The sequence below is a fragment of the Astyanax mexicanus genome, chromosome 15, assembly GCF_023375975.1.
Source record: "Astyanax mexicanus isolate ESR-SI-001 chromosome 15, AstMex3_surface, whole genome shotgun sequence".
NCBI classification, from domain to species: Eukaryota; Metazoa; Chordata; class Actinopteri; order Characiformes; family Acestrorhamphidae; genus Astyanax; species Astyanax mexicanus.
In genome coordinates, this window is record NC_064422.1 from 28,480,443 (window position 1) to 28,504,146 (window position 23,704).

The 23,704-nt window shown below is 37.8% G+C and overlaps 3 protein-coding genes across 5 annotated transcripts; all 3 read right to left on the bottom strand.

Annotated features, from left to right (window-relative positions):
* Nucleotides 1-612: 612 nt before the first annotated feature.
* Nucleotides 613-7,837, bottom strand: cbx7b (chromobox homolog 7b). Of its 2 annotated transcripts, none has more exons than XM_007259081.4 (6): nt 7,490-7,837; nt 3,740-3,783; nt 3,556-3,621; nt 3,400-3,466; nt 3,041-3,185; nt 613-1,706 (listed from the first exon to the last, which is right to left on the bottom strand). In XM_007259081.4, the coding sequence occupies exons 1-6, from the start codon at nt 7,556-7,558 to the stop codon at nt 1,528-1,530; spliced, it is 570 nt and encodes a 189-aa protein (XP_007259143.2). In that variant the 5' UTR covers nt 7,559-7,837; the 3' UTR covers nt 613-1,527. The 2 variants fall into 2 exon arrangements, with proteins under 2 accessions (XP_007259143.2, XP_007259142.2); XM_007259080.4 differs by having other exon boundaries at nt 3,041-3,281; nt 7,490-7,836.
* Nucleotides 7,838-8,870: 1,033 nt separating this feature from the next.
* josd1 (Josephin domain containing 1) lies at nt 8,871-15,571 on the bottom strand. 2 transcript variants are annotated; one of them, XM_022668889.2, is made up of 5 exons: nt 15,460-15,571; nt 14,174-14,894; nt 12,993-13,121; nt 12,716-12,910; nt 8,871-10,505 (listed from the first exon to the last, which is right to left on the bottom strand). In XM_022668889.2, exons 2-5 carry the CDS (start codon nt 14,458-14,460, stop codon nt 10,403-10,405), a joined length of 714 nt encoding a protein of 237 aa, XP_022524610.1. In that variant the 5' UTR covers nt 14,461-14,894; nt 15,460-15,571; the 3' UTR covers nt 8,871-10,402. The 2 variants fall into 2 exon arrangements, with proteins under 2 accessions (XP_022524610.1, XP_049320905.1); XM_049464948.1 differs by having other exon boundaries at nt 15,408-15,546.
* A 1,593-nt stretch (nt 15,572-17,164) lies between these two features.
* Nucleotides 17,165-21,640, bottom strand: LOC103046112 (GTPase IMAP family member 4-like). The gene is made up of 8 exons (XM_007259083.4): nt 21,549-21,640; nt 20,638-20,715; nt 20,413-20,454; nt 18,946-18,987; nt 18,806-18,856; nt 18,666-18,725; nt 18,542-18,574; nt 17,165-18,288 (listed from the first exon to the last, which is right to left on the bottom strand). The coding sequence occupies exons 1-8, from the start codon at nt 21,622-21,624 to the stop codon at nt 17,537-17,539; spliced, it is 1,134 nt and encodes a 377-aa protein (XP_007259145.3). The 5' UTR covers nt 21,625-21,640; the 3' UTR covers nt 17,165-17,536.
* Between the last annotated feature and the right edge of the window lie 2,064 nt (nt 21,641-23,704).

Genomic DNA, 23,704 nt, shown 5'->3' on the forward strand with positions numbered 1-23,704 from the left:
ACCCACTTCTAGGAGAATGTGTTCTAGTAAGTAAGTCCAAAATGAATGGGTTTGTATGGAGCATTTGAGCAAATCAGTTTAGTAATTGTAACTTTTATCCCATTTTCTCTCTGATTCTCTCACTGCCAATTACCCAACCCACTCAGTAGGAATCCCCCCATCACTAGTGATGCCCAAGATGATGCCCAAGTGAAATCAGCCACCGCCTCTTTTCAAACTGCTTCTAATGCAGCATTGCAGAGTACTGATGCAGCCCCAAGGAAAGCGCAGTGACTCGGTTCTGATACATCAGCTCACAGACGCCTTGTGCTGATCGACATCACCCTTTGGAGTGATGAGGAGAAAGAGCGCCATCTACCCACCCAGAGAGAGAGAGCAAGGCCAATTGTGCTCTCTCGGGGCTCTGATGGCAAGCTGCATGAACAGGATTCGAACCAGCAATCTCCTGATTATGGTGGCAAGGCTTAGCCTGCTGGACCACTCGGAGCCCCCAAAATGTTTGACATTTTTTATACTTAACAAATGCACTTGTTTAATGGAATAATATCAAATGTGTCAGAAGTGCGGACATCATTTTTAAACGTTCTCACTTCAAACAAGCCTTTTTTGTCCAAAAATTGGATATAATGTAAATACTTTATTGTACTTTCTAAAATTATAGAAAAATAAGCAGACACTATTTTCAATTTAAGTTAATCCATTTAGCTCCTTTCATCCCCATTCACTCAATTCTTACTTGTGGACTCTCTCTAGAATTTTGCAGTCTTTTCTGATATAACAGTGGAAATAAGAAGTGGGCATACTCTCTGTAAAATGGCTCCTGGACTGTTTGTTTACTCTATATTAAAACGCACTGTCGCGATTGTCACAGTATGCTAAATTTCAGCATCTAATCTCAGACACAGCTACAAAATGGAAGAACAAAATGTTTTGATTAGTGCACTATATGGGTAATAGGGCAAAGATTCAGACTCGGCTAATACACCATTACACTAATATTCCATTGGGTATGCACAGCACATAATAATGTTCCTGTATACACCTGAAGCTTCATATCAATTAAAACACACTGAATCATTCACACTGAATCACTTTGGTCTCCCACAGTCAGTCTAAATGTGTACATTGAGGCCACATTATGCTTAAAAATATTATATATAGATAAATAAAATAGTATTGAACTTACCAGTATTTAGATAAGTAGCAGTACTATTAGAGTGCAACTTTTATTATCTCTTCTACTTCCACTGTAATCACTGTTACAGGCTTTGAAGACTAAAACTATGTTGTTAAATAGAGAAGTCCTCCTCAAGTTAAAGACAGCATGAATAATTAATCTCCATGCTGAGGTTGTTTCCTGTGCTAATTATGAATCTACTTTGAAATGTTAACGAATGCCATGCAGTAGAGTGAATTACGTCAAAACATTCCAACATAGTGCATTTGATCAAATTCTCACGTACCACCAACTCTCTCCAACTCTTCCTCTCACACCATCTTCACTCCTCCCCAAGTCTCAGTACAGTATTAGAACTCCAGTTCCCAGCTTCTGAAAAAGCCTTTTGCAACCACTGCCTCTTTAAAAGTAACCGTCAGCGAATTGATGGTGACATCTGTCACAGTTACATCTTCTGGACCTAACACTGGCCTCCATTCCTTACATGCTTTTGGAGTTATTAAATTCCAGCCCTCTGTCCCATCATTACCTGAAAAAGAAAAGCAGAATTCGGTGACTTGATCATAGAGCTGCAACATGGTTCAAAATGTTCAATTAACTAAAGGTTATTTGCTTGTTTAGTGAAGACACATATGCATGTTAATATAACCTCCTGACTGGTGGTTCTGTGCTGGTTTCTGTCCTCCAGTCGTCAGAGTAGATGGGAGATAATTAATTGTGCAACAAAATCTCTCTCTGATTTATCTTTAAACAATGCATAGAAGAACCAACATTGGTTTACTAAATAGGAAGAACCTTTAAACTGATGTTAACATCATCACCTTAGGTGGAAGCCTATAAAAATGTGGTAAATGTGCCTCTGTTGGTTTTGTCCTTGGAGGTAAATCACTATAGTCCATATTCTAAAGTTTAGCATTGATTCTACCATGTCTGAATCTATAAAGCAGAGGTTTCCAACCTTTTGCGACTCCATGGCCCACAAAACAATGTCCTCGACCAACAACGTAGGCAGTCATATTGATTGATGAGCTCAAATTGTCTCAGGATGCTTAACTGTTAAAGACTCTGTTTTTAAACTTTTTACACTTAATAGGTAAAACTAATACAATAAGACAGAACTGTTTTGTTCAGACCAATATTTCATAATAGTGTAACTCGTTTGCTAATCCACCAACAAAATCCCCAACATTTTTTGCCCATTAACCTCCAAGCAGTAGCACTGCAACCCACTGTCACTGTGATTACATTTGTTGTCATTTACTTACCTGCCTGAGACAAAACTGCATGCCAAGGGTTTCCTATTTTTGTCAATGGGTGCATATTTCCAGGGTAGTCTTCTAATGGTCACCTGGGAAGACCACTTTCTTAAAACTGTGATGGTGTTCTTTGTTAAAACGCTTTCAATCTACCTGGCCATAATAGATCCTGACTGGATGCTGAGGTTCAATTTTGTATATCTGCAATAAACAGTCAAGGCCCAAACTCTCAGCCTCAGGTTTTCTGATCTAACCTGCTTAATGTCCACTGCAGAACAATCCTGTCTCTTGGAGTAACATGCTCTGCACATTTCAGTGCTTTTACTACTTCAACTTGCCACTTCAATTAATGAATGGGTTGTGAATTAGCTTGTGATTTCCCTTAAGTTTGTTAAATCACAGAAACTGTGCAGAACAGGTTTCTGCCAGGAACAACAGTTCAGTACAATGTAAAGTTTTTATACCACAGAAACCACTTTGACAGGCCTTTACTGTTTTGGTACTTTTCCTGCTGCACTGATCTAGAGGATAGTTGCCAACAGCACTACTGTAGGGAAGTAGGTCAACACTGTTTTATACATTCCCACTGACCAACTAACATACTTACTGTTCGGAGTGGCCCTGTCAGTCTCTGTCTCCTCTTCTCTAGCATAGACCTCATCTTCATCCTCATCATCTACATCCCTCCCTTCCCAGTCTTCCACTGACGGATCTCTGGAGCTTCTCCGTTTCCTCTTGTGCACGTGTTCGATCTGTGGATCAAGTGAGCGAGTAAGAGAGAGCCGCAGACGTTCTGGTGACTTCTCCGCAGCTTTATGAGCGCTGCGGAGGTCCATGGTATAAAAGTTCTAAAGGGTAAAGAAAGGTAGAAAGAAACTATTTAGCAAATGTTCAGCTTTTAAGTTAGTAAGTTTAAAAGAGTGAAGAGTGAAGCACGAGTTAAAGACAAGAGGCAGTGAACATTACCTGCACTAGAAGCCTTTTTTGTTTGGGTCCTCTCTTACGCCAGCCTACAGCTCTGTCCCGGTGTTCTCTATTGGCAAAGAGGGAATTCATAAATGTCACAACTAACTGCTTAGAAGGGCAGCAACCTGTGTATTAGTTTGGTAAAACAAAACTCACTTCTCTTCATAAGCCAGAACAAGCCGAGGGTCTAGGATGTGCTCTGCAGGCTCCCAGGTGCTGTATCTGTGAATTAGATAAACCCATATTTATTACCTACAGTGTTAATCATATTGCTAATCATTTTTAACTATAACAATATATATTTAAAAACAAATCAACAATCATGCAATTTCATACTTACTTTGGGGGCCAACCCTTCCACTTAAGTAAATATTCCACATTCCCCTAAACATTCACAAAGAGAGACAGAGACAGAATTATTCATTCATGTATACTGAATGATTGCAATTTAAATGATAAATCAGACATTGGTGAAAAGAAGATTTTCTTTTTACTTAATCTTTTCTAAATAGATCATAATATCTGTATTTTTACTTTTACTTAAAGGGTAACTAAACCCCTTGATTTTAGCTGACTCCACCCTCAGCTTAAATTTGAAAAACGCATGACTTTTATGTTTTATAACTTCATTGGTACACATTTCATCTCTTAATAAAAAAAAAATATATGGTTTAGGGTTTAGTGCCTCTTACGTATGTTTTGTTGCTGATCAAATAAAAACCTAACCAAAAAAAGTTGAATAACACATGTAATACTGCAATGGTAGTTAAAATTAAGTTTTCATAGTTTAGTAAGAGGCTTAGCTCAAAAAACTACAGTGCTTCACATTACTAATGTTGAACTGAACTGAACTACAATAAATCCACAATATTGTCCTTTATTTTGCACATCCACTGCACGTTCTACAATTGTGCTTATTTGTAGTAAAATTACAAAATATTCTTATTGTATTTAATTTATCTATCTGACAATAAGAGCGCAGGCCCACTTCTGAAAATTCAAAATTGAATAATGTTTTTATGTTCACAGCTCATTAATTTTTTGTGGCATTACTTTAAATGTTTTAAGGTTAAAATCCTAATTGTTGACATAAATGACAACAGTTTACTAACTTATATTTTAACATTTTGTTCTAGAAATCAGGTCAGAACTAGTTCTTTTGAGCATAATGCATTAAATGAAAGCACTGAATTGTTTAAATGGTTGGAATAGACCTGTAGACTTGTGGATTTGTGTTTTAAGACTCGTGAACAGTTTTTTTTTTTTTTTTTTTAGTGCTGCTGCTCTTAACCCACTGAGCGTTCACACGCCAGCGTTTAAAGGCCCGTCCCAAATCACCCTCTGCTCCTAAAGAGTCTACACTCTCGTGACGTCAACAACACAGTAAGAGACAGTTTTACAGGGGCGCGCGGTTTAAAGAGGAACGCTATTAGGGACACAGCCCATTTCTTCACAACGCTGACAGAAATATCGCGGAGACACTGAAAGAAAAGAGGGCCTGGGTCTTCATTAAAGCAGCACAACGAGTAAGTAGCTGACATTTAGTTTATTAAACACACTTTATTACATTTCTCAAATCCCTTACATGAATTTAGATTTATTGAATATACCGTTCCACCTTAAATGGTGCTGTGGCGACACACAGGCTTCAGGCTTTCCATTTAACGTCTCTAAATTTTTTAAGGTGGAACAGAAGATATAAGAACCCAGGTGTAGTTTCCTGTGGACTGTTTGTAATTTCTGCACAACATAATCAGAAGTACACGTATATAAAACTCTCAAGGCACTTAAAATCTACTACAGGCTCAATGTAACGTGTGCGCCGTTTTAAGGTGGAATTGAAAAATGTCAATATGAAACATGAAAAAATAGGTGGCTTTAGTAGTGAGGAATTTATGGAAGCCCATTTCCGCCACCTGAAGAAAAAAAAACGTCCTCAACTAAGTCATAATTATGAGATAGAAAAGTCATAATTATGGGATAGTAAGTCATAATTATGAGATAGTAAGTCATAATTATGAGATAGTAAGTCATAATTATGAGATACTAAGTCATAATTATGAGATAGAAAAGTCATAATTATGGGATAGTAAGTCATAATTATGAGATAGTAAGTCATAATTATGAGATAAAAAAGTCATAATTATGAGATAGTAAGTCATATTTATGAGATAAAAAGTCATCTCATAATTATAACTTTCTATCTCAAAATTATGACTTAGTATCTCATAATTATGACTTTCTATCTCATAATGATGACTTAGTATCTCATAATTATGACTTTTTATCTCATAATTATGACTTACTATCCCATAATTATGACTTTTTTATCTCATAATTATGACTTACTATCTCATAATTATGACTTAGTATCTCATAATTATGACTTACTATCTCATAATTATGACTGAAATCAGGTTTGCGGAAATTACATTGAGGACTTTTAAGACTTTACAATGCTACTAAAAATGAAGACCATTTTCAAAATAAGAAAAAACAACAATATTAAGTTTACAGATTTTAGATTTGTGGTTTATAGTATTTTAACCAATATTTTAAATCAAATCTGAACACTGCAAAATGCAATATGCATTTTAAAAGCAAAACAATAACATTTTTAAGACCCTCTGCGGACAGATTAAAAACATTTTAAGACAGGGTAAGGCCTTATTTTTAGATAAATTAATTAAAAGACCTTTAAATGGTTTAAAATTTGACGCAGTGAATTAATACACTGACACACAATACACTTTCTTTGTAAAATATGACTTATTTTCAGGGCAAGAAACCTATTGACAGATTTAGATTTTTGGGTGGCCTTTGCCTTTAATGTAACAGATACAGGTCTGGATTTGTATGGTAGCAACTAATTGCATTGTGTGTGTTGACTAGCTGCTGTATTATATAGTGTTTTTGATGCTCACTATAAAGATTATTATTTAGTATGTGCCATATGTTCTGGATTCCCTTTACACCCTGAAGAAAAACTTGACCCCCCCCCCCCCCCCTATTGTATTTGTGAAATTCTCAACCACCTGCAGCTGCTGCTGTACCCTTTGTAATTCTGTTTAGTTATACGTAATTAAAAAAAAAAAGACCTACACCTACAAAATAAGTGCAGATAGCAAAGTTTCTAAGTCCATGTCTTTTTTTAGCAACCCTCTCTATATTCCGAAATAAAATACTTGTATAGATTAGCTTTATTACACATACAAATGTTAGCAATATCAAAATGAACAGCTGTTTAAAATGTTTAGCTGGTGTATTATCCATGCACAGATATGGGCACTGATGGGTTAAAGCTTTCGGTCTGGAGCTCAGATTTACTACTTTTGTGAGATGACGTAATGGCCCACGAGGTCTCTGGCGTCAAAGGGAATACAGAAATACTGAAGACCCAGAAAGCACGAGCCTCGGTATTAACGAGACCGCGGTCCAAAACGGAGGGAGGGAGGTACTGTTATTGGGAGGGGCGGGAGAACAGCACCGTGACTGGCATGGAGGACCTGCTGTTTCAGCCAATGAGCTCTTTTATTACAATAGATAATATTCTGTCATCCTGATGCGAGAGAGAGAGAGAGAGAGAGAAAGAAAGAAAGAGAGAGAGAGAGGCACACACAGATAGAGACACATAAAGAGACCGAGAGAAAGAGACACACAGTTATGAAAAATATGAGGTATGAAAGAGAGAGAAACACACAGATAGTATACAGAGGGAGAGAGAGAGAGACAGAGATAAACAGATAGTCCAAAGAGAGAGAAAGAAAACGAGCATATAAATACATATTCATATTTCAGACTCAGCTGGCAGCACATTTCCAGAAGGCTATATAAAAAGTCTGCTTCTGTTGAGAAACACACGCAGACTAACAGAAAGATGCGTTATATAACTTAAGCTCAGTTTTCTTTACCTGTAGTTTAACTAAAAGAGCATCTCTCCCTCCTGACTCAAACTCAATCAAAACCCACGAGCTCCTATCTCGTACCCACGAGCTCCTATCTCGTACCCCCCTCCTTTAAAATCACAACAACAAACAAGCATGACTGAACAGTTTTCAGCCCTAGAGCCCGACAGCTCTCCCCGCCTTACCTTCCTCACTCTCTTCTTTATGATCGACTCCACAGCGAACACTTGTTCCCCGATAGCTGACAGTTCCATATGGGCTCTGAGCGGAATAACGCAGTAGCCCTGCGCGCGCGTGTGCGTTAGAAGCTCCTGCTCCTTCCTCTAAAGTAACTGTAGGATTCGACAGTCCGCCGCTCTTCCCCTCCTGTGGTCACGCTGCTCCTGAGCTCCGCAGGCTCGTTTTCAGCTTCAGTTTCGGAAGCTTTTCTGTTTTTCCCTCTTTACATTTCCTCCTACTAGCTCTTTCTGACTACAGGGACTTTTAAAATCTGCGACACATCTGCAGCACGCTGCGCCACCACGCGGCCGAGCGCGCGCGCTGCAGCACAGTCCCTCTACTCACACATACGCACATCCAGCACCAGTCAAAAGTCTGGACACATCTTCAACAATGTTTTTTTTTTATCTTTTCCTACATTGTAAACTAATAAGAAACACAAGGAATAATGTAGTACACTTGATAAATCTTTCCTTTTTTTTGAATGATTGACTTTAATTTCTTAGTAATTTGTTTTATTTACTTAGTTGAGTAGTTCTTGTCATAATATGGATTAAAATATTACTCAAATAAGGCTATTTACTGTATACCAACTCAAAAAGTACAAAAAGGCAGATTTTCAGTCAATGTATGAAGTGGTAGGATGGTCCCCCCTTTAATGTGAGTCTTGGTCCTCCCAAGGTTTCTTGCTCCTCCTGCAGCTCTGAGGGAGTTTTTCCTTGCCTCCGCGCTCACTGGGGGTTCTGTATTATGTATATTCTATGTTTAATGTTTTGCCTGATTCTTTGTCCTGTAATCATGTTTCTGTAAAGCCGCTTTGTGCCAACACCAGTTGTAAAAAGCGCTATACAAATAAATTTGATTTGATTTGATTTGTATGGTTACCATTACACGCTCAGAACTGTCGCTCACTCACATTTTGGATTTCCCCTATCGCAAAATCGGCAGGAAATGTGGGAAAATATTTAAGCTGCTTGGGATGTATTATAACATGACATCAATAAGAACCTCTATGACTATGCCCATTTGTCTGGCTTGTGCAAGTCTATTTTTTAAATAATTTATTGTTCCTGGTACCCTTTATTTTCCTTCTAAAAAGCATGCAAATCCAAATTTTTTAAACTTGTTCTTTTGTAGCTTATGCAAAAAATATTTTGTCGCTCCTAACATTGCCAGATAGCCTTGTTTTTGTCCTACAACAGAACATTCTGTCCTAAAAAAATTACAAAGATGAACACAGGCCCACACGTACAGATGCTAATAAGTCATGCCAAGTCCAGCTCTTCTTTGTGATTGACCCATCCCTTTTTGACAATTACACATGAACAGAAAACCACAGAACAGTCCTTGTACATATAAAGACATTTTAATGATGTCACAGCACATCTTGGATTATACATAAAGTGCCTTTACAAGCATTTGCATGGGAAACGAACAATGGCGTGATCACGTCAGGACTGTACGTCCCCTGAAAAGGGATGCAGGGTGGGGATTGAGGGGGTTGAGATTGTCATGGCAAAGAAATCAAAACACTTCTACAATTTTACAAAACACCCTGTGTGTGTAAATGTGGAATGTTCCTTTTTTTACATCAAGATTTAGTTTCTCATTAACAGGATTGGGCATTTAGGTTGGGCTGCAGAAGAGTCGTTTCGTTTTACATCCAGCAGGGAACTGAGTTAAATGTGAGTGATGGGACAAAACCTGAGGAGTACTCAAAGGGCCTTTCCCTTTGGAGTAACATTACTATCTGCTCCCTCAATAAACAGTATATACAGATTGATTAACCTAAATCAAAGAAAAGTGTTGTAAAGTTGGCTTTATTATCCAGCACTAAATAAAGGACCTGTCAATTTTTTTTTATATTTCATGGACTGCACCCGTTTAACAACTTTAACAAAAGGCCCCTTTATCCTCTTCACTAATCTCATTCTTAAAGTTCCACCTTTCCTACCACTTCAGTTTCAGTCATATTGCCAGTTTCAAAATTAAAAGTCCCTTATTATCAAAAACCCTCTGAGAACCATTCAAAATACAGTACAGACTGTTTGGCAGTTGGACATAAGGATATATCTTTCGGTATCTACGCTGAATAATCTTTATAAGGCATGAACCATCTTTCTGAAGAGAAGACTTATATCCATCAGGTATGACGGGTGTAACATAAGACCACAGGTGATAGCTTTACTTTGACTTATTCTATGGGAGACCTAACAAAAAACATCCAGTTATTATTGTGCCATGCTGTACTGGTTTAGATACTTCTTATTCATTACTTCCTACGTTATTAAACAATGCATAAACTGCAGGCAGGCAAGGGTGCTTCATGTTCCTTTTCTACATCATTTGCCAGAAGCTTGCTGGCCACACAAACACCTTTCACTGTGAGAAAAGAGGTTGAGGTGCATGGCGAAGGATCTTATGCGATCACATGAACACAAGGATAGTCACATGGAGAATAATATAGAGCTGACAGTGGAACAGTGATGTACACAGAGAATGCATCACTGATCATTTCATACATCTCTTCTTAAGAGTGGAAACAGTATGAAACAAAATGAACTTACATATTAAAAAAATGCATCAGAATCCCAAATGACTCAACAAAGTTCTCATAGGACAGAGTAGTGTTACAATGTGAGATCCCTGTTTGTGTTGTCCTTTTTTAGCCATTTTAGTCCAAATCCAGCATTTTGTGTTTCTGTATTTGTGTGTGTGTGTGTGTGTGTATGTGTGTGTGTAAACAAAAGGTCTGGCCTTGTGTGTGCTTTTGTGACTGCTTGAGTGCAACTCCATTTGCTCTTATATGGTTCCCTGATTGAACCTTACATTCCCTCCTGAGCATGAGCTGAAGAATCCCAGAAAGCTATAAGACAGATTCAAATGTTTTCAGACCTCCAAGTCTGGTGGGCCTCCACCTCCTCAGGCACAACCAACAGGAGTTCACAGTTCTTCCCTCGAAGCTGGTGACGCAAGAACTTCCTGAAACATCATAAATACAAAGGAACGTGAGCTACACATAGGACCTCAAAAGTTTATTTCTGAAAATAGTAGTGATTTTTGTTCCTGGTCTCCTGAAGTGCATCACTGGAATACATTCACAGTTTGAGCCTTCCCCCAGAAACAGTTCTTTTTTTTTGTTTATGTTTTTTTTTTCTGATTTTCTCCCATTTTTCTTTCCAATTCATGTGGATAATTGTCACACCCATGCTAACCAACTGTATATCCCCCATCACTAGCGATGCATCAACACAAGGAGGGTAAAAACTAGCACATGCCTCCTCCGAAACATGTGGGGCCAATCACTGTCTCTTTTCAAACTGCTGCTAGCATGGCAGAGTAGCCAGCATGCTTTGAGAAAAGTGCAACGACTCGGTTCTGATCAACAGCACTCTCTGGAGTGATGTGGGGAGAAAGCGCCATCTACCCTCCAAGAGAGAGCACGGCTTCAGCAGCTATTAGCAAGCTACATGACTGGGGATTCGAACCAGCAATCTCCCGATCATAGTGCCAGCTCTTTAGACCACCGGATCACTCGGCACTAGGGTTGCAACGGTATGAGATTTTCACGGTATGATAACCGTCTCAGAAAATACCGCGGTATCACGGTATCACAGTTTGTTACATATATTATTAAACTGACCCTTAAAGAAATTACAACAAAGTTTTTTTTGTTCAGTTAACTATTTATTGTAGAAACCTGAAACAATTATAATTTTAATGTCTCCTTAAAAAAAAATAAGGTGTACACCATCAGGTGAAGGAAACCAGGTTTTTCCACTACTCTTAAGGGCATGAAGAGTGTATATAAAATATATATATATATATATATATATAGGACCTTTACACGGACACGTGAATCCATCGTAGCACGCACTTCACGCCTGTACCTGCGTGCCCAAATTTCGGATAACTCAGCGCTTTTGTGGGCGCTTACCGCATGGGTTGTGCACGACTACAAAGAGGTTTTATTTAGGTTCAGATTAAAATTATAAACTAAACACATACTTTGCGCTGCAGAGCGGGGTGGTGTTCTCGGAGATGGGAGAACAGGTTTGACGTATGTCCACCTTTTGCTGTGATTTTACAGCCACATTAATTACAAATCGGATAACCATCCTCGGGTGCGTTTTAGTTTAGCCTTTTTTTTAGGCGGACGGAGATTTGTTTAGTCTGATGCACTTTCTGCCGTTCTCACCGCTGTGTGCTGAGGAGCTGAAGCGGAGCAGAGTTGCGCATGCGTAGGTGAGTTTCTCCGCTGGCTTGCGTTTTACCGGTAATAAGCAAACACACACGGTATGATAACCATGCATTTTAATACCATGGTATACCGTGAAAACGGTTACCGCTGCAACCCTACTCGGCACCCAGGAACAGTTCTAAACATGCATTTCTGGACAAGTTGAGAGATACAGAACCAATATCTGAAAGTGAAAGAAGGATGTGGAATGAGGTGGTAGAGACGTTTTACAAGATCAAGTTAAAACCTATTACTTTGAGTACTTAACACTTTCATTTTAATTGCAAAGGCACTTCTTTTCTGTATTCATTCCTTTCCCCCTCTAATTTTAAAAGAGACTTACATCTACACACTACCCTAGATTCTTACACAGGTTGAACAGGATGCAGCTGTGGCCTACAGACTTGACCTAAATACACAAGTCCGAACCTAAGACCTCTGTGGGGAAGAAGCTTATTACTGCCGTTTTGCTTTTACGAACAAGAACTCCTCAAACCATGGATCTATTGTACAAAATTCTATAGCAACTGTCAATCAAATGTTTTTTTAATGACAATAATATTGTAATTTTACACTCACTCCACAAAGGTAAGCTTATTGTAGTAACCATGCTTTAGCCCTATAAAAAGTTAGATTTTATTAGGCATATACTGATGAATAATAGCCAAAGGTAATGTAATAGGACAAATTGGTAACGTTACAAAATATCCCGTCACAGCATCCAGACCGGTTCCACATATAAAGCAGATTGCACTGGACATCACTAGACCACTGATTTTGGAAAGATCAGAGGGACTGTGGCATATACTCTGGGGCTCTGAGTGTGCAAACTCCCTAAAAGTTAGAGAAGAGTCTGTTTTCACTTTCCCAATTTGCAAGTGTTTGAGTTTACTGCAATGCATAGGTTAAATTTGGAGGTTCCACAAGGATTCTTTTTAAATATATATAATACCTGAGTTCATCAGCTGTTCCAATAGCATGAGGACTACGCAGTTTGGAGTCCAAGTTGTAGTAGACTCCGCCCACCTCCCTCACTCCTATCCAGTGCTGCCGCTTGAGTGGCAGACGCAGGGGCCCCCAGCGCAGGTTGGATGGCACGTTCAAAATAAAGCCAGTTACATTTGGCAGTGCAATGCTGCAAACATCCCTGCAAACAAACAGGACATAGGACAGTGCTGTCATATAAAGAACGCTAATGATTAGAACACAGATTTGACAGAAGAAAATACCTTCTTTTGTCCCACCAGACAGCTTCAAACCCACGAGTCTGCAACGCAGCCATAATGACATTGACGTCATAGTTGCCATTACCCAGCATGCTCTTCTTGTGTGGTGTTACCAAAGTGCTGGGGGAGAGTCTGTGAACAAAGAAGACAGACATTTACTCCAACGCAGCAAAACCATGTCTAGGATGCAAATGTTGTGGAGAAATTTTGGGGAGTTACTGTGTTTGCATGTTTAATATATATTAGTGACAGTCTTGTTCAGCTCTGCTTGCTCTCCTGTTTGCTGCTATGGGAGAGGATTGACCACAGCTGCAGTGAAGGTGCCTTAGGTGCACAAAATGTAAATATATGCAAATATATTAGGGTTGGGCAATACTGCATAAATATCATAATACTTCAGAAAAGTACACAATATTTCTGACACCTAACTGGTTGGATAAAAGCACCAGTGTATTAGAAATACTAAATATATATATATTTTTTCTGTAAATTCCAGACAATGTATGGATTTTTTTAGTTCCACTGAAGCCTAATTTAAATGTAGTTTCATGAAGGACAGATTACAAAAAGGAAGAACTGAATGCATACTGTAAATACTGGACAGTTTTGGCAGGGAGGACACAATCACAACATATTACTCATTATATTTTCTCTACTGTTTTAAAATAAATACTGTCTATATAAATAAATAGCAGAAAAACTGCTATACATTTAAATTTCTCAGGGGCTTAAGGCAGGCTTTGCAGCCAGGAACCATTACCTTTCTGAAAAAGCTTAGAAAGACCCCCCCCACATTTTTTTCTGTAATTATCATTTTTGCATTAGACATGTTCTGTTTTTATTGTAAATCCAAGTTTTTTTAAATAAATTCATGGCCTCGTTAGCTAAAACATTGAAACTACATGACCACAAATATAATGTAATTGTCATTGTCCTTATCAAAGCTTTTTATATTATGCCTTTTTTACTTGTTGTGCAGAACTTAAATCAAAATGATGAGAGATCTCATAGGCTTAATTTCAGGCTCTCTGGATACATACATCATGGACTTACTTCAAGAAATATGGGTTCAAGACATTTGCACAGTTCTGATTATGTGAACATCTACAGTTTTCCATTCTAAACAAAGTTCAACTCATCACCATTTTCTCAAAAATATGCAGGTATGACCATGAATCACTAACCTCTGGTAGATATCTTGAAGTGCATCTCTGCTGAAGGCAGCACCGTCCTGGAAGACATTGTTTAGTGCATGCAGAGCACATAACTCTCGACGCTGCTTCTCGTGGTAGATGTCAGGGGGCCGAGAAGCTGGTGGAGGTGTCCTGGCATTTGGCCCTTCTTCTGCATCTGGGCCACTTCCACCTCCAGCAGCCTCACCTTTCTGTTTGCTCACCTTCCATGGCATACAGCCCAGCTCCTGAAAACCTCCTACCCCCCTCCCCTTACCAGAACATGGAGTGCTCCCCATCCCTGCTGCTCCTACTACAACACCACCACCACCACGGTCATCTCCTCAGCAGCCACCCAGTTGCTTTAAGCGTGTGGCAAGGGGAGGGGAAGGTAGCTACAGTGAGAGATGCAAAGCCACTTCAAAGTATCTCTCAAGAGTATGTGGCTGAAAGTTAAGAAAATATCAGCCAATGATAAATGAGTGGAATGTTCTTCTTCAGATCAGCACCTGTATCCTATATCTATGTTCTCCATATGGATTGCTTGGGTAGAGCTGCTGCTGCGGAAGACCAAAGTGGCCACTAGCACAGTGCAGTTCTTTCCATGTTGATCCAGATCAGACAGAGCAAGGGATCCAGTGAAACACATCCAGGTGATTGTAGGAATGTCCCCAGGGTCTGTGTTGTGTAGTAGATAAACTCCAATCATGTAGAAAAATCACCTTGGTCAACTCTTGAAGGAGAAGGAGATAAATATAAAAAGAGTGGATCAGTAAGGAAATCATCATGTAAGGAAAACACAGATAATTCTGCCTGTTTAAGTGAATCAGTGATGCTGTAATAATGAAGGGTAATGAACAGTAGTAAGCACTAATAAGCATTAATGATCATTAATTCTGTCTTCAGCTTAATTACACAGTTGTCAACACACTGGCCCAAAACTTCCTGCTGTCTGGGTACACACTGGGTTCATGGACACACATGGAAAATAGAAGAAAACACATAATAAAACCTTTAACAACGACTTATTTCACCACTTTAAATATTACTTAGAGGAGTTACGCTGCACTTCATCCAATACATCAGTCTAAATCTGCGCTCTCTGGGTTATTATAGTAATAATGATGATAATAATAAGGCTGTCAGTTGACTCCAGCTCCGCGCTGCCGTTTCCCTTTATTTACTACAAAAACAGCCAACAGGAAACCCCGAATTAAGCCCTCCCCCCGCGAACCCCCGACCTTACACAGTACTGAGGACTCAGAGCTTTTCCTCAGCTGCAGACCTGCTGTTTTTACCTCTCTTCCTCGGCTTGTTTATTCCTTTGTTTCTCGCACTTTTCCTTATAAGCTCCCTGTTTCAACATGAGCATGCGCAGGACGTCACCTGCTCTTTGCTGCCTTGTCGAATCGCGTCAAGAACAATTTGTGTATCGTAGCCCCGCCCTCTCCATCTCCCCCTCCAGCTTCAAAATAAAAGACCCTTTTAAATAATGACCCAGTTTTATTTTTTTTTTATTCTTCTGTTATGTAATGTTTTACTGGTTTCAACGTAATTACAATGCACAGGAAAATAGCACATTAATTAACATCAACAAATAAATATTTGTTAATGGCACACCAGGAGAATAAGCACCAGTCTTAATAAAAAAGATTCAATCAATACAGAAATCTAAGAAATATATATTTTATTGAGGAATATTTTACAGAAAAAATGCATACATGCGTTGTCATAGGATACAATGCGAATAAGAAATTATCGCTGTATATAAACAATCTCAGTTTGTTCCTCTTTTCTTCTCCTTTTACCCCTTTTTCTTCTTCCCCCTCTTGTTTTAAACATAAGCTTAATTTACTTACTCACACTAACCCATAGACATGAGCACGCACACAAAACAGGACAAAACACAGAACAAAGAAAAAGAAATAAAAGCGAAAAGGAAAAAAAGATAATAAAAAAAAGAAAATAACTTGAATTAGCTGCTCATAAAATTTATATGATTACATTTTTTAATGGCCTTAATATTTAGAAATGTGTCTGGGCTTGTAGGGGTGAATATGAATGAATCTTAATATTTATGAACATTTAATTTAATAAACAAAAAGGAAATATAGATCATTTGTCAAATGTAAAATTATAGATATTTTACAAAAAAATATTTGTACAATTATTTAACCAATTTAAGTCATTCGTTTGGCAGTGATTTTTCCTTACTATAGCAATTTGCTTACTACACTAAACAAGTTTATACACACATTTCTAGTAGTGTCCTTAAACACATGCACACAAATACAATATTTAAATGTTGAGATGTTTGTGCCTTGTGCATGTACTGTTTGTTAAAAGCTTTTGTGTTCTGACAAACTACAAAATACCATTTAAATGGCTTTAGCTCTTGTCTTTTTTGGTTTATGTTTAAATGGAAAAGTCAGAATATGTATGTGAACTGTATTTTCAGGTGGGGTGAGGCCAGGCCAGTGTGGGCCTAACTGTGAATGAGTCAATGGCATATGTGCCAGTTCTGGTCCAAACTCATCAGATGCACATCAGATGTGCAAAACATATTTGTCTGTCAGACTTGTTACTGATGTTGTTACTGCTCTGTACAAGAGTAAATTTGCTATCAGGGGTGTTTCCAAACATATGACTAGCACTGTATTATTAAACACACTTTTATAGTGTTTTACAATGTCTAGATAAACTAGATCACTTTATGTAAATAAATCTGGGCCCACTCGCTCCTGATTGTCATTCTGTTGATTAAAACACCAGACCCTAATTTTACCTTTAAAGTATAATTTTGTCTTGTATTTGTTTGATTTGGTTATCCATATCTACCTTATAGAACATTTCTAAAGGGTTCACAAACTTTCAAGCACCACTATATAATATATGTACACACATTTGTTTTTAGACTATATGTATATGCAGATTAAAGTATACAGTATTTCATAAAACTGTTATAAATTTACATCATGACTTAATTGTTAGTCTTTGAAGTGACCTTAAACAGGTCAGGTAATTATAAAGACAAAAAATAATATAATATATATATTTTTAAAATGCCTTTAAGAAAGTACAGCTGTATGATATAGACAACATAAAATATTACAGCTATTGCAAATGTTTTTATTTATGCTTTGCATTACTGTGACATATCTAAGCATAGTTCTGTATTATTGTATTAGATTACAAAAAATAATTTTATTGAGGAAAACAAACAAAAAAAAAACTAATCTGGGACAGGGATTTGTCAGGACACAACTCACAATAAGGTATTATAAAAAAAAAGATACAATCTGTTGCACTTGTACTTGTACTTGTACAAAACATAATAATTATAAATGATAGTCATTTATGTTTGTCATCTCCAATTTACTTTTTCAGACCTTCCAGTTTTTGTTCTATCTGTAAAGTCATGTCGTTTAGCAGTTCTGTCCTGATCTGATCTTCCTGCTGTTGGAACTCGTGAATGAAGTGACCCTGCTGCGTTCTCATGTTCGCTACTCTGTCCAGCAGCCTTCTGCCCTCAACCATCCTGCTTTCTATAGAGCGACCCGGACTGATGTTAACCAAATCCACTCTGTCCCCATACAGAGGCAGAGCGGCCTTTATTCCTAGATAGTCTTCTTCCAGAAGCTGCTCCAGAGAGGAGAAGCCCCCCCGTAGATTTACACAAGTGAAAACCACCAGCACATACTTCGCTGTTTCTTCACCCAGTAAATGAAGCAACCTTAAGAAGAAGCTCTGTGCACTGTTTTGATAAACCTTATCCAAGTAAGTTGTTGGAAGCACAAGCAGAAGAGCATGAGGACCAGGTGAGGTCAGCTGGAGGCTTCGTAGGGCTTCTTGTGCTTGCAGTTTTACACTCAGAGACGTACCAAAGAGATCAGGAGTTTCAACAACAGTCACTTCTCTCCCGTCTACCTTTGCTCTCCAGGTAGTGCTCTCGATATCAGGGGCTAGAGCTCCTGCACTGTAACCCAAAAGGCTGTCTCTCAGGCTGCCACACATCCCTCTGCTCGGGCCCAGCACAATTACCCGAAGCCCAGGGTCTCTGACGTGAGGTCTTAAAGTTGTGGTTAAGGAAAGATGTTCTGAAATGGAGGCAGTGCGCTTCGAGAGCCCTATGAGGATTCACACAAACATCAATCTTTATCAAGAATTTTAATGAGGAGTGAAGCCAAGCCAGAAAATGTACTAAAAAGGTAAAGATATAAAAAATATATTATCTTAATTTCAGAAAAAAGCAAATTTGTCCCCAAACACCTGACTGGCAATGAGAGAATTATTATATTGTTGTTACTTATAGTGGTAGAATGAGTTGTTCATTGAGAATTACCACCCTACCTTTAACATGCTGGGGTAAATTGTACATACCTTCACAGTACTGCTTCACATTTATAAAGGACCCTTTAAAGAAGAAAAATGAAAAGATAAAAGCCTGCATGAGAGACGCATGTAGAATTTTCTCCATTTTGATTTTATTGCCACCCCCACTTACCTGCTACACTCCTGAAGGCATCAGGTACCCAGCTGATTTTGGAGAACATGGACAGCAGAACTATAACAGGCGGAAGAATGAGAAGCACAAAAATGCAGTGTAATAATAATAAGCACAACAGGAATATGAGAAATACTCACCGGCAACAAAGCTCCATATGTGTGTTGACCATTTTAACATGACTAGTAAACCTGGAATACAGAGCACAGGAGTAAGAGATCACTGAACTGAAACAACTGTTTCTGAAAAAAGCATGAAGAAAAAGAAGTGGGTACCTTACCCCGGGCCACATGCACAAGCAGACTCCACAGGAAAGACAGTCCTATGAAATAGATAAAAGAAATTTTAAATCATTCTATACTGGGAAAAATATAATCAATATTATTAAAAAACAAAAATGTGTTTTTATTGAATGTTAAAGGTTAAATTGCAACATATTTTATTAACAATGTAATGTATTGTATAATGTATTAACAAATATCCACTGCATTTATTTTACAGCTCCATCCACTTACACTGAGGTTATACGGAGTGTTTCTACCTGCACTGCTTTCCAAATGAGGCACAATCATAGCAGCCGTAAAAGTGAGTGAATATTTACATACGTTTTAGTATCCTGGGTTAAATTCTAATTTTCTTGATGAGTTAAAAGCCTTTTAGTGCTCCTTTTAGATAAAATAAATACTTGTGAATCCAATTTTTAAAAATGACATAATATAAGTGCAGTTTCCCAGACAGAGATTAAGTTTACGGTAGTCATAAGCCTTATCCGGATGGGATTAGTTTCTCAGGGGGTCCTGGGGTAATTTTCTCTTTTATGGGGGTCCTCTGTGATTTTATTCCTATCCAGATTGACCAAGTACATGATTTTCTCAGACGTCCTTTGAGAAAATTACAGGCTGAATTATTTACTGTTTTTCACTGAACTCTGTGGTCCTCCGGTAATTTTAGTCCAGTCCGGATCTACATCTCTGAGTATCAAACATCACGTTTATACTTTGGGTGCGCGTTTCCATGGAGATCCACGTAAATGCAACAGTGAATGGAAATGAAGGAGCTAATGAATGCGATGTCACGTGACCGAGAGAGACAAAAAACTCACTGGTCCTCCTGTTTTTTCTATTGCAATTCAGATGCAAGAGTCTTATCACTGAGTAGAAGTGTGAATTATTTTTCACAGACTTCCCCCCAAGAAACTAATCCCGTCTGGATAGGACTATAGACTTTATTTTGTACTCAATGTAAAACCTTCATTCAAAATGTTGTGCAATCCAGGACTAGACTTAATTCCTGTCTGAGAAAACAACCCAAAATATATGTTCTGCTGAAGCCACTTGATTTTCATTTGGTTCATATCAGTAGATGTTAACCTAAACATGTAACAGGTGTAACATGCATCATCTCAATGATAAGATTCAACAAGCTGTTACAGAGCTGCCGGTGACATGATTCTGTAACTAACATTAATACAGATGCTTTGGTTTTTGCTTATGATTAGGGTCAGGGTTAAGTTTTAGATTCTGGGTAGCAACTCTAAATTTGTTTATGTAACATAACAGTGCATTATAAATACTCATATTACTACTTCAGTGTATTAAGACTACTGTTATTTCTCTGATATGGTTATGTATATTGTTGTTTATGTACATTTGATGCTACTGAATCTCTACTCTAGAGTTTATCATCTACAAAGGACGACTCAGCAAAGGATTATTAAAAATATGATTAGTAAATAGGATGTACCAACCTGTGAGAGAGAATATGAAACTAACTGGCCATCTTAATAAATCTTGGAGAAAGAAAATAAATAAATACATTAATAAAGTAATTATTTTATTATTTTAAACATGCAGTCATACTTGCTTATAGTTATTTATACCTCTCTATGTTTATCTGTAAATCCCAGCATCTTCATTAAGCAAAATATTTGATTTGTGTAATAAGGGATTTACCTTTTAAGATGTGTATTTACCTTGTAATAGTCTGCAGATGAGATAAAAAAATACTGCCAGAACGCCACTCTTCACTGTATTGATGTCTATCCACAAATCTGATTGAAAGAAAAGTTGACTGTAAAACATTCAAAGTAAACTCATGTTCAGAAATGTTCATATGTTTAGCTCATAAAAGAAATTGTTTCAGAGGCTACAACTGGGTGGAACTAGCTTGGGGTATTTTAAAACACATACAAGGGGGTGAAGTACACAATAACTGTAACTACAAGGAATTCCAATCATTAATTTACTTTGAAATTATTTTGACACTATGAACTAAAAAAAGAAGGACAATTGTTAAATGTAAAGCATAGTGGCGTGAGCATTGTGGTTTGGTGCTGCACTGCTGCCCTAGGGCCTGGGTGCATTGTGATCACTGAGGGAACAATTATTTCAGAAGTAGGTATGCCACAATATTTTTATAAGAATTTAAAGACAGCAGTCTATGATTTCAAACAGAAAAGATGTTGGATGTCTTGACTTTTCAAGTCAGCACTTATATGTTTTACCCCATGTGGTTAATGAGAAATGAACAATACAACTGTTTATGTATTATCAGTTTAGTTGCTGGTTGTGTTTCTCTATTCTTGAGACCACTCAGTTATCAATTTAGAAATCTGGGCAATTCCAAAGGGTTCACCGACTTATTTTGGTAACGTTACATAATAAATAATACAGCATATGATAAAGAGGTTCAAAAATGAGGTTCTAAAAATGTTTGAACTAAATGTTCAGCAAATCAAAAAGCAATATACAACATGGAGTTTGCTAAATGTTCTGGTATGTGTAAAAAAAAAAAAAAAGCTCTAGTTTCAGGCAAAACACGTGTTATACAAGGTAATGACTGCATGAAAGATATTTTTATGCCAAATACATAAAGGTTTCTTACCTGAAACAGCTTTATCTACCTCTAAACCATCACATCGTGAAAGTTCAGAACAAGGGCTGTCTAGTTTGCACTCCATGTTTTCATGAGCACAATACTGGCATCTCCTAAAAGTCATGTGGCTACTTAAAATATTTAGCTGCTTAGAGAAACCGCTCTCAGAACCCTTAAAGAGACAGATCCATAAAAATAAACCATTTTACCCAATTTCCCAGTTATACAGTTGAGGACGATATTATTAGCCCCCCTATAAAATTTTAAGTCTCCTCAAGATTCTGGCAAGATCCTTTTTATCAGAGCAAGGCAGTTCTAACAGAGCATTTCTGAACATACAATTTTTCATTAGAAGGACCAAAATATTTATATTTGTGCACCAAAACATTATTATGTAAGAATAAGCTAAAATGACCAGGGACATTATTATTAGCCCCCTTTAAGAAATTAACATTTATTAAGTCATCACACAAGCCACTTTTGTGCAGTGATGTGCTTTACCTTCACAGGTGATGTGCATAAAGGTGATCAGGTGAAACAGGTGATTGCACTCAATTAAGTTAAGTTAAAACATGGTATAAAAGCCTCATAATGGAGCTGGCAGTTGAGGAAGCAACATGCCAAAAACAAAGGAAATCAGTTTGGACCTGAGAAAAATAATTATTGATGCAAACAAAGCAGGAGAGGGATATACAAAGATATTCAAGCGTTTCCAAGTGTCAAGAACTGGAGTGAGAGGCATCATTCAGAGATTCAAAGACAGCAACACAGTGCAGAACAAGCCTGGCAGAGGTAGAAAGAGAAAGATTTCAGAGAGACTGGAAAGAATACTAGTGAGAAATGTGTCTAGAGACCCCAGATTAACTTCCAAGGCACTGGCAAATGACTTGGCCACATCAGGAATCATAGTCTCTAAGAAGACCATCACTAGAGCTCTGCACAGGAATGACCTGTGAGCGTGCAGACCAAGAAAAACTCCACTTTTGAGGAAGAGGCACCTTCAAGCCAGACTTAAGTATGCTCGGGACAACCTGGAGAAAGATTATTCATACTGGAAGCGTGTCTTATGGTCTGATGAGACTAAACTAGAGCTCTTTGGCCACAGGGACACTGCTTATGTTTGGAGAAAAAAGGACAGGCATTCAACCCAAAGAACACCATCCCCACAGTGAAGCATGGTGGTGGGAGTATTATGCTGTGGGGATGTTTCAGTGCATCTGGAACTGGAAATCTTGCCAAGGTGGATGGAATCATGAATAAAGAAAAATATGTGGCTATTTTGAAAGAGAACCTTAAGCAGGCAGCTGTGAAACTGGGTCTGAGACGTCACTTCATTTTCCAACATGACAATGATCCTAAACACACATCCCTCCTGGTGAAGAACTATCTCCAGATGACCAAAGTGAATGTCATTGAATGGCCTGCACAAAGCCCTGACTTAAATCCAATAGAAAATCTGTGGGGTGACCTAAAGAAAAATGTCCATGCCAGACAACCATCGAATCTAGAGGAACTTGAGAGATTTGCCAAAGAAGAATGGGCCAGGATTCCTCAAATGAAGTGTGAGAGACTTGTTGTAAACTACAACAAACGTCTGCAGGCAGTAATCCAGCAAAAAGGATACACAATTGACTATTAGGATGTGGGGGGCTAATAATTTTGACCCTAAAAGTTTGTGTTTTGTGTAAAATCGTATTTTCTGAGTGGAATATAATATAGTGTAAGCATCCAAAATAAAACTACGATGTCTGAAAAAGCTCTGTTCAGTTTATTTTGCTCTGGTTACTATCACTTGGAAAATCCTTAGAAAACAAGGACTATTTTGTAAGGGGGCTAATAATATCGTCCTCAACTGTACAAGCGTCAATAAGGCAAAAAACTAAATAAAACTTGCTATTTTGGGTCTGGAGCGTAAAAGCTAATGCTGCTAACCAGTATTGTAAATGTATAGCCACTTACTGGAACAGTATGATTTACAAGAATTTGTAACAAAGATTTTTTTAAAAAAATCAAGTACTTATAGTATATAAGTATAGTATAAAATGAAAATACAGGATCTCATATATTTAACAAATAAGCATTTGTATGTTTTTTTATCCTTTTTTAATGCCAAACTTGCCCAACATGGACCTGCATTTTCTATGTAAAATAGACAATGACATACA